The sequence below is a fragment of the Echeneis naucrates genome, chromosome 4 (genome assembly GCF_900963305.1).
Source record: "Echeneis naucrates chromosome 4, fEcheNa1.1, whole genome shotgun sequence".
Lineage (NCBI taxonomy): Eukaryota > Metazoa > Chordata > Actinopteri > Carangiformes > Echeneidae > Echeneis > Echeneis naucrates.
This window is the reverse complement of record NC_042514.1, coordinates 3,242,725-3,258,175: the sequence shown is the minus strand read 5'-3', so window position 1 is coordinate 3,258,175 and position 15,451 is coordinate 3,242,725. Positions and strand designations below refer to the sequence as shown.

At 42.2% G+C, this 15,451-nt stretch overlaps 1 protein-coding gene across 3 annotated transcripts in view; it reads left to right on the top strand.

Annotated features, from left to right (window-relative positions):
- Nucleotides 1–15,451, top strand: part of ttll7 (tubulin tyrosine ligase-like family, member 7) — a 62,073-nt gene that overhangs the window by 21,576 nt on the left and 25,046 nt on the right. For all 3 annotated transcript variants that reach the window (XM_029500825.1, XM_029500824.1, XM_029500826.1), the window contains exons 10-13: nt 8,514–8,608; nt 10,450–10,597; nt 11,653–11,726; nt 14,426–14,561. In XM_029500825.1, coding sequence (XP_029356685.1) covers nt 8,514–8,608; nt 10,450–10,597; nt 11,653–11,726; nt 14,426–14,561 — 453 coding nt within the window. The remainder of the gene's footprint in view (nt 1–8,513; nt 8,609–10,449; nt 10,598–11,652; nt 11,727–14,425; nt 14,562–15,451) is intronic.

Genomic DNA, 15,451 nt, shown 5'->3' with positions numbered 1-15,451 from the left:
TTTGCAGCGTTTTCAGGTAAATTGAATGTATTTCACCCGATTTCACCATTTAAATTTTTTTTTATATGTGTCAAAGCCTCACTGACTCCAGAAACAGTAAAAAATTGTGTCAGGAATTGAAACACAATCCACCTCATTCTGGTTTATTTTGAATTTGTAGACTTCAGTTCTCGGGTTACTTTATTGGTGTCACTGTGAATTATGTTTGCCACGCCTCGTTAGGGCCTTACCCAGACGGCTGTTCCGACAACGTCTTCATCTCTTACTCCTTAAAAAGTCAGAGTTGGTTGTTGGACATGGGAACTCTCAGCCAGGAAATGGGAGTTCAACCTGTGTAAACTCAAAGCCAGTCGGGTACCTGAAACCTCCTTGGTGTCATATATAAGAAACTGTCAAATGATATTAGTCCTGCCCTTTGTATTTGTGCTTTTGTTAGTGTGTGTAGGAGGCTGGGGGGGACATGATTGCCTCTTGCATCCTCCTATTACATCTCTGGTAGATAATTTTTTTGAGTTTTTTAAGTTTTTCTTTTGAAAAAAAAAAAAAAAAACAACAGTAAATAATCTAACAGCAAACTCCGATGGTTAGGGGACACATTTTCTTTGGTCACTGTGCCGAAGAGACACAATACAGAGAATATACACAGAAATTATTGCAAAAGATTCATTGTGAATACAGATACCCAAAGAAAAGCAAACACCTGCTTAGTAGCTTGTTGGAGGGGTGAAGAAAAGAGTTATGGTTCTCAAACCAAGGCCAGGCATTATGTTCAGAGTAAGAAAAGAAAAGGGAGAAGATGAGGCAGCGAGAGAGAGAGACAGGCTTTTGTGTGATCCTTATCTTAATTCAGCAAGGTTTTCAACACAAGTTTTAGCCCCTATTGACTTTCAAAATATAAGCACGACTTAGGTATGCGCACACACACACACACACACACACACACACACACACACACACACACACACAGTTGCTTGAATGGCGTAACTGGAGACGTTCACTTTCATTAAACTAGCCCAGACAGCATCTGCGTCTTGTATAGGGGAAGGCGTTTCATTGAGCTGTGATCTTCACTTTGCACAGACACACACTTGTGTGCACACACACTTAGATTGTGGTTTGTTCGGTTTGTTACTGTCTGTTCCAAGGCTTTGGCTTTGAGGGGTATCATTGAGTAGTTTCATTTTCTTTAAAGTGAAGCAAAAGCGCGAATATAAAATATAAATAACTGATACAAAAATATATTGAGTTCAGTTCATGCGAGGCCTCATGGCACAGGCTTTTCTTTAATTTCTGATCGTAAGTGATCCTGGTCGTAAAACTGGTTGTGCGGGTCAGAGAGAACAGCAGGCGTCTCCAAATTCAGTGAGTCATAAGGAGTACATTTACTCAAAGATAAAATATAGCAATAGTATAGCATTATCACTCCTGAAAAGCCCCCCCACCCCCCCATCCCCGTCCTCCTCCTTTCCTTTCCTCTGTCAAGTTTATCCAGAACCCAAGTGCTGTAAGCCGGCATGACAAATAATGTCAAATGGAGTGAGGAAAATGGAGAAAATATTATGAAACGCTTGGTGAGCAATGGTCAAGGACAAGAGGAATATATGTACACACATACAAATACATATATATGCATACATACATTTCTACTTTAAGTGCTTCTGCCTTAATATCTGAAAGAGAAATCAGCAAAGATGGTTCTCCGGAATGTCCTCGTACCCCAACACAAGGCTCAGTGGATTGAAGCCCAGTCTCATTATAGTCTCTGGCTCACTTCTTCTTCTTTTTTTTTTCCTTTTTTTTTTTAGCTGTTCCACCACACACAACAGAAAACAAAGCTCCAGCTGGTCAACTCTAACTAAGAAGAAACAAGTGTTTGTAGTGAGCACGAATAATTAGAAACCTGCCTGGTCCGTGCGAAGCTCTCTAGTGTCGGGCACCAGGCAGCTCAAAGGCTGGTTGTCCTGCTTGTTAGGACCGCAGTCAATGTGTGAGTGTGAGTTAGTGTGTCTGCATCTGAATTTGATTTGTTCTGTCATTGTGTGCGGTGTATGATTCTATATGTGTATTCACCCTCGCTGCTAACACAAATATCCCCTACGAGTGCTACTGCAAGCAACCGATGCCGTTCCTGTGTCTCACGTGAATTTGTGGTCTTGGTCCTTCTGGGAATCGGCCGTTGTGGTGTTTCTGTGTGCGTGGTTGGCCATTCTGATCCATCTACCACAGAACTTCAGCCCTCAGACTAATTTTTTATGCAGTCCGGGGGGTGGCGGGTTTGGGGGGGTAGCCTGCATATAACACACAAACAGAGTGATTCAGAAAGCAGCAGAGATTTGAATCGGAGGAAGAAACCATGTTTGCCAACTTGTCACAATGTCGAACATCATTGTTTAGTGCTAAGTTACTTTCACACACTGGAGCTAAGACCTAACTACCATCCATCTCTTTCCCTCTTCATATCGCTCCGCTCGCCCCCCCTGATTTAGGATGGATTGTGCAGTGTGATTGGCAGCTAATGAGGAGGGCATAGTTAGGTCAACCGTGGCACGAGTTTGTTTGTGTGTTTGTGTGTGTGTGTGTGTGTGTGTGTTTGAGTGAATAGGCATTCCAACAACAGGCCAACAGGCTGCAGCTGGACACCCCCCCCACCCACCCACCCAAGGGCAGGGAGTCTCCGACCCCCCCACCTTCCCTCCTTTCACCCTTTCCTGCAACTCTCCTCTTTCTCAGTACTTTGTCCCCAATTGTTTCAAGATGAGTTTGGTTTGCCTGTCCGTCCCTCAGAGCCAACATAATCCAGACTTCCTTTTCTTTTGAGTGCAAGTGTGTGTGTCTGTGCGCGTGTGTGTTTGCATTGGGGGTGTGTTTGTGGGGAATAATCTGTGCTGCCAAACTGCCATGATACACACATCCACATAGAAACAGAAACATGGATATATTTTCGTATATTTCCACCACAAACTAATACATAATGTAAATGAATCACAAATTCTGAAAGTACTGTTAATTTCCTGAGTGGAATAAATAGCAACTCACGCTTATGTAACCCTTAAATTGAAATTCTATTTGATCTGTGCAGAATGAAATGAAAATTTTATGTCCTTAGTTTTTTCATAAAAGTCTAAAGAGTCACCACAGAAAGTGGAGCTGTTTTCCCCTGGAGTTTTAGAAGAAGGATTTAGAGGTTATCCTGCCTTTCAAATATTTCTTCAGGAAATTTACAAAGTGTTTTCTAACCCTTGCAACAGCCCAGTTGAACATTTTTGTGTATTCAGGGCGATTAAGGAGGAATTTACTTGCTACCTGTGCTCTCCAAATTATTTTCATCCTCTCATGATTGAATTTTGTAGGCTGAAAAACAATAGAGGAGAATACATACAGTTTGATATACTCAATTATCTTTCAGACTCTCTCCTGCCCCCTTCCACCTTTCATTCTCCTTTTGCCTTTGATTAATCTTTGCTACTTACTGGGATTCAATCTTATTTAAATGTACATGGATACCATCACTCTCTCCGAGGAGGCGTCTTTCTCCTTTTGAACCCTAGGTGGCAGTAGCTACCTACAAGCCAGGTTTTTTTTGTGTGTGTGTTTTTTTTTTTTTTGTTTTTTTTTTTTTGGGGGGGGGGAGTTGTAAGAGGTTTATTAAAGAATAATTAGAATGATGTATGGGACTGTCTATCTCTATCCGCATCCATTTTCCCCCAACATGACTATTTCATGGAATGAGTATCAAATTAGGAGCGCATGGGTCTCGTATGTGGGACAGTTGAAAACACACCCCAGCATTTAGTCATTTATCATCAGGGATGTATGGCAGTAGCAGTGACTCTGCATGTGTGTGTTTGTGTGCATACATGTGATTGAAAGGGAAGATATATTACGTATGTTTATGAACTGTATGGTTGTACTATGGTACACATGGTATACGCATGTCCTGGAGATATATTATATTTGTAAGTACTAAAGTGAGAATCAGGTGTGTGCGCCGCCATGACACTATTCTAACTCCAAGGCACTTTTCTGCTTTTTGTTGCTGTGCATGATTGTGTCTCTCTGTGTGTCTTAAAAAGAAAATAAAAATATTGCCCCCCCCCCACCGTCCCTGTCAGTCAAGGTGGGCCAGGCTGACTGGTGGCTGAGCTAAGCTTTGGCCCGCTTATTCTCAGGACCTTTACCAGCACCTCAGCATGCTCAGCTAAAGTTTCTCGGTGTCCGAGCAGATCGCTAAAAACGCCACAAAAAGAACAAAACAGTGATTGATAAGATGGCTGAAACGAGAACGACTTAACAGGGCTGCCAGCTGTCTGTCTTTCTGACGTGCTGCTACTCATCCTCTCCCCCGCCTCCCTTTCTTATTTCACCATTGTGCGGCAACAAACACTCCATTCTGACAACGGATGAACTGTGCCGATACCCTCGAGTGTGCGGGGCAGAATTGGAGGGGGGTGAGGGGGGTGCATGTCAAACCAGTGGTTGTTTACACTCTGCCAGGAATAATAAGAGGGGGTCGTTTTTTTTAAACCGATTAATCGTGAGCAGCCGCTGCACTTGTTTGACGAGTATTTCAGACACAGAATAGATGTCGATGTGGGGAAGCAATTTGTCGTTGAGAGAAAGCAGCTGATTGTTTTTGATCCATTATTGTCGCTGTGTTTTTCGGGTCAGTGTGACGCAGCAGAGGCCACAAGCACAAACCGTTTGATGCCCATTACTTTTTCAGCAATCAGTGAACCTTTTTTACTATTATTATTTATTATTCATATCTGAAATGATAATAATTCATTTAGTTTGAATCTTATTGTATTATGAAATGAGACCTGAATTTATTCTCTGTGGCCATGCAGAACAGCTTCTGGCAATATTAATGACAATGTTAGATTTTTCTGCATGGCCATCACTCAGTTGCTCACTGTCACTAAGTTCTCACCTGCTCCAGGGGACTAAACGTTATAAGACTGAACTTGAAGAAAATGTCAGAGTTGGAAATGAATAAACTGAATCACATCAAGTAAGTCATGAAAAACTTGCGGCTTGAACTTCTGGCCCTCTGTTTGTACTTAAGCAGTAAAGATCAGTAGACAGAGTTGTGCTTCACAGACAATTCAAACCAAATGGATAGCCACCCCCCCCCCACAACCGCCACTATCACAACCTTTATTGCACAACTGCCTTCAAAAACAATGGCACGTCACTTTTGCGTCTCGCTCACAGAAGTCCAGTTGCATCGAATCAAGACATTACATCTCCTGCGTACAGCATGTTAATGGGTCACAGTTCACACTCTGATCTTTATATGAATAACTGGATGATCAGATAAGGATAAACCTGTCCGCTGAGGAATTACAGACTGATGTCTTCTTTTCCCTAAATGCTCAATCTGCTGTTTGACCAACTGATATTTGGGGCTACATTAATGCGACGCTGATGCTGAACTGAATCAAAGCAAGAGAAAAAAGGAGTTTCTAATCTTTTCATCTGACGCTTTTATTGAATGCGTCTTGGAGGAACCGAGGGCTCCTTTAAGACCCTGCCAGAGTCACTTAAGGAAATCAGAGTGGGGGTTTTGGGAGCCTGCAGGGGTTCATTAGGACCAGACCGGTCCAACTTCCTTTGCCAGAGAGGAGACGGAGAACACAGACACACGTAGGAGAGAAATGGAAGAAGAGAGGTAATGACCAGAGAGCCAGGCCTAGCAAGCGGACGATGGGGGGTGTGGAGGGTGTTGGGGGGTTGAAGTGACCAGACAGAAAACGGGGTGAGAGACGGCGGAAACAGAGTGGGAAGAGAAACTAAACAGCAGAAGGGAGGAGTGCGACAGGCAGGGAGTTGAAGGAAAGAGACGAAAGCTTGATGGAGAGCAAAGAGAGACAGCGAGTGTTGCAATGCCAGTCTTCCCCCGTGACAGCTTGACACCACAAATCAAACTAAGAAATGAAGACAAGTAACGAGACAACCATCACCAGGATCACTGCCAGTCTGGCTGTTACCTACAGGCTACAGCGCTCTAAAGCCATACTCTTTTCATTGTGGCTGTCATATTGAGGAATGCTCTAAATGAAAACAGACCTCCCCTCCGTTTCTTTCTTTCTTTCCTTCTTTTTCCTTAGGTGAGGTACTGTAGGTCGAAGTGGAGCTGTGTCCTTCTCAGCACACAGAGGGATGTATTGTAGACTTCATTCTATTGACTGAAAGAGCTGGATAGGGTCTCTGTTCCTATTTTTCCTCTTTGCGCTGAAGACATTCATCACCTACCCCGCGTCCCTTTGATAAATGGTTGCTGTGTAGAAAAACGCACACGCACACACACACACACACACACACTCTTACAAAGGCACATCCATACACACCGACTTTGTGCTTGTGTGGATTTAGTGGCTCACTTGTGGTATTTGTGGATCTGTCTTTTGAACTTGTCGAAATGACGAAATGACCAACTGGCTCAGACAAGGTTGCACAGGTTCTCCAGGTTAACACAGAGAGCTGCGGCACCTTAAGCCTCTGTCCTTTTTATTCACATCACACAGCTACATGTATTTAATTTCCTACACGCTCACATACACATGCTTTTCAGGTGTTTGGCATGTAGCTGCGTTGCTGAAGGACATTTCAGGAGTAGCTGTTGACATCGAGAGTAGCTTTAGGCTTGTCCAGATTTTTGTTTCTACTGCAGGCTTCTGATCCAAATGGACAGTCTTTCAGTAGTTATTGCTCTTTCTCTGGGCTACCTGCCCCAGTGCTGGCAACTCCCTCCGTTACTGGGAGTCTGGTTGTGATGTAAATATCATCACACCAGCACTGTTCCCAATTCTGCCACACAACAGTAAGCACCATTGTGTCAGGATTAGTAATGGCTACTTCAGAAGAAGGGGAGAGAAAGCGGTTTGAACTTACTGGGCGCTACCCCCACCACCCTTGAGATGCTTTGCACATCTCTGTAAAGGAGCTTTCAGGTTTTGTTGTTTCGTTTTGAAGCCAAAAAAAAAAAAGAAAAAAGAAAAGAATCTTGATTCTTGCTTCGAAAACGGCCTGATGGGTTTTTCTCATTGGCTGCATTCAGCAGTCCTTCCCCACGCTCCTGAGTGGCAGATAGGATGTGGATCCATAATGTGCTCTAAAGAGCTCTGATTGGCTCGGCTCTTCGCGTTACTGAAATCGCAGTTTGTGATTGGCTGCGGTGGTGCCACTTTGATGTGTTCAACTGTATCCAACTGCTTTTTTTCTGAAGGAAGATAGGGACTAGACGAATAGCGTTTCTGTCACAAATACTCATGCTGCCTGCAGATTAATGTTCCTGGGAAGGCTGAATTTCCAGTGACACTTCCAGATCTATTTCTGTAGCGGTGATTTTTATCTGTAAAACAGACGTGTTCTGGTATGTGGATTTTGTCAGGATTCATAAAATAAAGCCTATAGAAATTTTGGATCTAGTGTTTCACGCTTTTCTGGAGATGATAAAATCGACATGTACTAACTTTTCCAACAAGTGGACTATTATTAAAGCTATTACAAATAAACACATTTCAAAAGGAGCCATTCATACTTCTGTTCCAAATCAAAATCAAATCAGATTTATTTATATAGCGCCAAATCATAACAAAGTTACATCAAGGCACTTTACATATAGAGCAGGTCTAGACCAAACTCTTTCCCTCATAAAAAGGGAAAAAATGGACAGTTTGAGTATCTGAAGGTGGCAGACACCGAAGTTATCTCAGCAGCTAAGGTTTACTGACCTTTAGGAGTGTAGGGAGACATCATTCAATCACAGTTGCCAGTTCATTGACTCTCCTACTACACGTCTCTCCATTTGCTGCTCCTTTGGACTCACAATCTCTGTCTCACCTTAGGGGAGAATCAGAGGGAACATGACAAAGAATACGGTGGAAGAATTGATCTGTTGTTTCAGGTATAAGTACTGATATCTGAATACCTTGCTGCTGCAAATGGTTCTGTTGAGAAAGGTAAGCGGTTCTTGAATTTTTCCCCAGGTGATTTTGGCTTTTGTTCTTCAAATCATAGGAGGCTTATTCAGTTCTTGCTCAGCTGACTCCGTCTGAGCGCTCCTGATTGTACATTATGGCACCAAGCTGAACATTGGTAATTTGCTGGTGTTCAGAGATCACTGGTGTGAATGGGTGTTGCGTTGTCGCGCTGTGTGGGGCACACTTAGGTTACAGTCATGCTTGCGGAGGTTGTCTGAAAATGACAGGGTTACTAATCCGGTGACAGTTTAACATAGACAGTGTGCTTGCGTGCATGCACTAATGCACTCATGTGGCAGAGACAATTTATCCTATGTTTCAGAGTGGAAAAAAAACAAACTAAACATCTTTCCACATCGTCTCTCTGTCTTGGGGGAACAGATCACTGTTTTCCAAAGATGCCCTGAATCTACTCCTGTAATTGCATGGCATTTCTCCCTGCTGAACTGAGAAGAAAAAAAAAAAAAGATGAAGTAAAAACAAAGAAAGTAGAAAGTAGAACTGTTTCTCTCCTCTCCTCTCCGACAGATCAATCGAGCGCCGAGCTTTGGGACTGATCAGAAGATCGATTACGATGTGAAGAAAGGGGTGCTGCTCAATGCTCTCAAACTCCTCAACATTAGGTATACTACTCTCCACTGTGGCGATACACACACACACACAAGTACATGTGAATAGATACACATGAAATGCGTCTATTAAATTTTTTGTCATGAGGAAATCAACGCTTTTGTGGAACGCAGCTCAGAAGGTTCAAACATTTCAATTGATTCATTCAGTTGTATTTATTTGCCAACCTTGAAAACTTTGGGCCTATTCTGAGTCGCAGCATAATTCAGCTTTTATCTCGTTTGATTTCGACACGATGGCACAGAAGTGTCATTAGTTTGAAGCTGAACAAGAGGTTTGAGATTGGATGAAAGAAAGAAAGAAACAAACACACAAACAATAGCTGTCCTTGTTAAATTTTGTCAGTGATGTTTAAGTAAATAAAAAGAGAAATAATTTCCAAGTTGCAAAGATATGTCTTGATTGTCAGTCAAACATGACAGTGTGTTTATGTGTGTTTTTCAATTTATATTTACCTGGAAGTTATGCTATGTGAAGTTTTGCATCATTTATCTGCTCTGTACATTTCCATAAGCTCCCTGAGTTACTCTTTTACTTTGCTTTATGGGTGTATTAGTTTGCCTGTTTATGTTATGCATGTTTTCATTCCGGACTGTATAATGTATGTATGAGCGTATGTTTGTGCTTGCTTGCTGGCATGCTTTTCTGTCCCCTGGCTACAGCGAGTCTGTCCACTGATTGATCATCATACAGCAGACCTCTGGATCTCTGCTCCCTTTTTCTCTTTCTCTCTCTTTGCTTGTCCTCCTCTAGCTGTTCTAAATATAGTCTCAACTCGTTGGGTCTCACCCACACACACAAATATAATGGATGAATTACGCGCAGCACCATAGATCTAGTTTGGCCAAGTGTGGTGCAGCCATCCCACATAAAAACTCGCTCCATTCTCCTGCCCGGCTACAGTCGACACAAACAAATCTCTTATCAAAATGATTTGTTTTGCGGCTGATATTTGCTGTGTTCCCACAGATTAAAATGGGGAGATCTGATTATTTCATGACAAATAAATTGTAGGAGGCCTCAAAAGGTAGGGGAGAGGTTTTTTTGTTTTTTTTTTTCTCCTCCACTGGACAAACTGCTTATGTTCATGCTGGAGTGAATGAAGGCTTTGTTCTACCTCGCTCACTTTTTCCCTTATATAGTAATAGCTTTGCTTCCCAGAAGGGAGGGGTTGGTGGTGTGGAGAGGTTGGGACTGTTCGCCACACCAACTGTATCAACGTGGGATCAATTCAGACCCGGCTACTCACAGACATTGATAAACCTCAGCCCCCAACAGCACTCAATATCCAATTTAAAGGGCCAGCGATTGACTAAAATGAATTGCCCTTTCTCCAGACCGCAATGGCCCACTTGTTCAGAAATAGCTGTCTGGTACTGTTCATCTTGGGGATGTCGGTTTGTTTGTGTATCTGCGCCGTCTTTATCTTTGTATTATTGAATGTTTTGAGAGGGATCTTTTTTTTTTTTTCTATCACAATGAAGTAACGATCAAACGACAAATTCAGGTCAGTCCATCAGTTTGCAGTGAGACCTACTTGCTGTCAGACTTCGTTGTAGCTTGCTGCTTTCATGAAAACTTTTGTGTGTGTGTGTGTGTGAGGGTAATGTTTGTACGTCACTGAGCTGAAATAAGTGTTGCAATATTCTACAAAACCTATTTGAATACAAAAAAAAATCTCGGAACTAAAAAAAAAATATATATATATTAAGTATCAGGTAAAGTTTTCAAACTTCCAGTGCGATGGTATGACAAATAAGACTTAATAACTGATATGGATTCTGAGCCCCTTCCTTACGTTGTGTTGCCTCTGCCTATTTTTATGTTGACCCAGGGCCAGCGATAAAAAACGCAACCTGGCCCAGCAGAAGGCGGAGGCTCAGAGGCGACTCTACGGACACGGCTCCATGAAGAAACTCTCAGCCGCTTCCTCGGACTGGGAGAAGCAGCGTCACACACTGGAGAGACGGCGAGAAGAGCTGGTAATTGCACGATCAAATTAATAATGAAATTTAATAAACCGGTATGTTCGGTTTTGAATTTGATTAGATTTGCTGCTTCAAATTTTTACAATTACACAAATTCCCATCTGGGATCTGCCAACTATAACCATAATTCTCTCTGCTGGCAGCTGACCAACTGCAGTGCAGCATTTGGGAGGCCAAGCACCTGTACTGTGGTCAGAGTAGTTGAGATTCATTCATTTCTCATTCATTTATTTCTCCAGCCAGACTTTCAAAACCAGGGCAGTGGAACAATGGCTCCACGGTCAAGGGCCCTGATCATTACTCACAGGATCCCTTTTTACTTGATTAGACCACATACTGAGCACAGAGGATGAACACTGGCCTGGAATAAGCATTTCAGGGTCAGGTGATCATCAGAGATGTGCTAGGATATATCATCTGAGATATTTAATAAACACATTCATCCGTTTGAGAAGAGAAAAGTTCCTCCAAGCAGAAGCCAAACAAAATAACACAAGAAGAAAAAAAAAAACAGAGTAAGAAACTCGTTCAAAAGAGTCCAGAGAGTTTTCTGAGACAAGTATACCATTTAATTTTATTTTCATGTCGGGAAAGCTTTTCTCATCTATATGTGGAAAGTGGCAACTGCTAGTGCTTTACGCTTCCCACCCTCTTTGATTAGCCTTTTGATCAGCCACAGAGGTAATCAGCTCGAATAGGGAAAGATGGAGCAGAGGCACTATTTTAAAAAGGGCACCACCTCATCTTTGAGTGCTGTTATGGCTGAATTGCGAGACTTGGTTCAGAGACATATCTTTCAGTTCTAAATGCTACTGCAGTGCCAGTAGTGGAGTTATGCCCTCATCTTCGCCTCAGATGCCAAATTGGCTAAGTGAGCTCTACCACTGTAATGCATTAACGAAAGAGTAGATGGAAAAACACAACATAAGTGAGACTGCTTCCTCCACCCCCCTTACGTTCTTGTTTTTAAATCTTTTGCTTTCTCTGTTTTTCATTGAAGATGTGTCTTTCACCTACAAGAGTTTTCTTTGGTTTTCTCCTCTCTCTAGAAAGAGCGACTGGCACAGGTCCGTAAGCAGATCTCCAGGGAGGAGCATGAAAAGCTACATCTGGGAAACTACAGGTAAGGAAGTTCTATCGCTGAACAAATCTCTACCCACCATACTCGTGCCAGCCCATCTTACATTTATAGGGTCATCTACAGAGCACCAGGCTCTCAGGAGAGTACATCAAATTAGCTGCATACAAAAACAAACACTAGAGAAGACATGCAATGTTTTTGGGGACTGAAGAACGGAGACATTTACTTTCCACAACCTTCTCAGCATTTCAGAGATTCAGATTAGCATTTGTTGACACCTGCAAGCCATTTTCCCTCAGCACCAACCCTTTCTCCTCCAACTCCAGCTCAAATTTTGGATGACATCAAGCGTGCCATCCAGACGGAGCAGATACACCTCAGAGCATGACTCAGCAACACCAAAGTTCCGATTTTTTACTTGTTTGTTGTAAATTGTTAATGTTCCTTCACTCCCACACTTTGTCCTCCTGACTTGGCCTATGTTGTCCAGCTTTTACACATTTCTTTCTGTCTCAGTATCTTGCAGATACACAAGCATAGATACACACACACACACACACACACACACACACACACACACACACACACAGAGACCTTGCTGTCTCTGTAAGTCTAAATGACTTCTTGACTCATCACTTGACTGAATAGGTAGTCAGAATACTAATCCCAGGCTGCATGAAGTGCTGTCACCTCCTTCCTCTTTTCCGACAGGCAACCAGACAGTCAATCAGACAGGCTGAGGTCTGTCTGGAGCACCCCTAATAAAGACCTCTTAGCATTCAAATCGTGTCCCGGCGCAGCACTGGAGTCTGATTAACACACTGCTTCTCATTAGATGAGTTCCTGTAATGAACTTACTTAGGTTGGGCTATTAGATGAACCTTGCATCAAGTGCAGACAAGCCAGGACCCTGTGGCATCAGACGGAAACCCAGCAAGTTGGATGCTATTGTTGCTGTTCATTCAGCGTCATTTAAGGAGCATGGGCTTGTGTTTTGGCTCTTGATCAATTGGAAACATATGGGTGAGAACAAGCCTCAGCATGGACATATCTTTTATTTTACTACTATAGGATTACCCTCAAATAAAAAGTCCATATGCTCAGAGATAGATGGTGCCAAAAGGGAGGAGCAGTTAACACCCACCATTAAAGTGTTGACCTTATCTTGATTTATGTTGTTCTGGGAGGATCGACAAGTCCCGGCTCTTTTCATACGTTTTCATTTCAATTCAGTCTATCCAGCAGTGAATACGAGACTTTTTTCTTGAGTCCATCTTGAGAGAAAGAAGCAAATGTAGCTCTAAGATATGATTTGGGATTGTGCCGAGTTGAAGTCCATCTCAGTGTTTTTCAGATTTCAGTAGCTGTTGCTGATTTGAACTTCAGTAACTAAAGTAATTCAAAGAATTGGGTCAAGTTCTCAACAAAGTGGAAATCATGCTCCAGAACAGCCTCCCTGCATAAAATTGTGAACTGGCAGATGGGTCTGGTAGAAGTTTGATTGGCAAATTAATGTTAAGCTTTACCTGGCAATGCACCTGCAGCAAAACCTACAACTCAGGTGCTGATATCTTTGTAGTCAATATTTGCAAAAATCCACCTGTCATCTTGCCATGCTACAAATGGCCTGCTGCTGCACAAATATCACGTCCAACTTTCTGTCTTTGTGTGGTTCATTAAGTGTCAGAGGCCTTTCACAGCCTCCTGTTGGTTCCAAAAGCCAGCTCAGGAGGGGTTTGGCTCTCGAGTGGAGTCTAAAGTATTTCACTGCTTTTACACTCCACACTGACGAGTACATATTTTGATTATAACACTGTTGTCGTTTTGACTCGATGGCTAAAGCAGTGACTTAGGGAGACTTTGGAGATGTATTATGAGGAGAACCAGGCAGAGGTTTATACATTTTCCTAATCTCTTTGGGCCTAAAATAAACACTGAGCACTGTTAGTTTAGTCTTGAGGGGTACAAAACTATGCGGAACGTGTGAACAGGCATATTAGTTGAGAGTACGACAGAACGTGAATGTGACTGCAGGATGTTATGTCTGTGTGTGTGTGTGTAGAAAGCAGATGTGCATTAATGCATTACATCATGTGAACGTTTGTCAGTGTCTTAAATCAAGGCATCCATTAATGTTCTTTTCTTTCTGTCTTTTCTCTTTGCTCCGTCCTCCCTCGATGCCACCACTCACCTCTATTTTTCCTGCATCACTTCACACCTTCAACTGAAATACTTATAATCTCTCCGTCTTTGTTTCTCTTTCTGTTTGCTCTTTTTCCTGTCCATCACCTGCTGTGCCCTGACCTCTCTCTGAGCCTCACTCCATCCACCCCTCCGCCTCCTTACACCAATTTCCATCTTTGCATCCATGTTGTCTCCCTTTCTACCTCATTTTCTCCATCTACCTTTCTCCCCTCTTTCTTTTTTCCCTGTTCTGTCACTTCTCCACACCTCCCGATTCGCTCACTACTCCTCCTCTCTCAAGTCTTATGCCTCTTGCTGAATCCCAATCCATCGCTTCTCTTTTTCTCTATTCTGTCATTCTCACTCTTTTTTTGACAGAGACTGCAAACCCTATTTTCTCCACTCTTTTTTCTCAATCTAGTCATTTCCTCTCTTTCCATTCTCATCACATTTCTCTCTGAATTGATGACCCTCATTCCTCGCCTTTTCTCTTTCCCTCTTTCGACACTTCTCCCTCACTCTCTTTGCTTCTCTCTTTGTGTCTCTGCGGCCTACAGACGTATTTACCCCCCAGACGACAAGCTGCTGTTGGAGAAGTATGAAAGCCTGCTCTCAGCCGCCTTTCAGACCTTCCTTGCTGGGCGAGCTGCTTCACTTCAAAAGGAAATGAATAATCCTCTGAAACGAATGAAGGCACGTACTGTCATGCACACACAGACACACACGCATACATCATAGAAACCTGCAGAGACCCATACACAAACATATACACACTTACAATATGCAGACACTTGTGGACAAGAACTTGCCATAAAAAAAAAAACACACACACTTTCTTTCTATTAAGATTCTGCCCACAGACACAAAAAAGGATGTTCAAATAATATGGAAAGTGTGCTGCAGTCCTTGTATTTGTTCGAACTTCCAGCAGAATGTCCTTCTACTGCTCTCTATCTGTCCTGCTTTCCCATTGTCACTCTGTCTCTCCACACATACACGGGCTTTTAAAAGGAAATCAGATTGCACACAACAATCTAATTTTTGCTTCTTTTCTGAGCGGTAAGATTCTTTACAGAGCACTGTCACAAGTTCCCAATGTCCTCACTTAGTTTTAGATAACTAGATGGCTGCCCACACTTTTCAGTTTGGCATCCTACTTTATTTGTTTTTTCTCTCTCTTTTTTTATTTTTTTATTTTTTTTTACATAAAATTCAGGACAAGCACTTGAACATATACAATAAAGTGTGTGAAGGCACGTATTAGTCTGGATTTGAAAGGAAAACTAAAAACTACTCAAAAGTCACAAAGTAAAACATACTGTGTTATTGATAGAGATAGTTGTTTTGTGACAGATTTCTGTTATACATGCATTTTATAAATAATGAAGAAATGAGAAGGAAGGAAAAAAAGGACAGAAATTGATTTTTCTTGTCTGTTGATGTATTTTGAAAGAGTAAATCAATAAAACAAAAAGGCAGAGGAAGGTATTATTGGATATCTAAACAATGGATGAAAAAAGCACTGATGGGAAGAAAAGATGCAAAAACCCTGAAGTTATTTTGGCAATGGAACAGCTGAATCT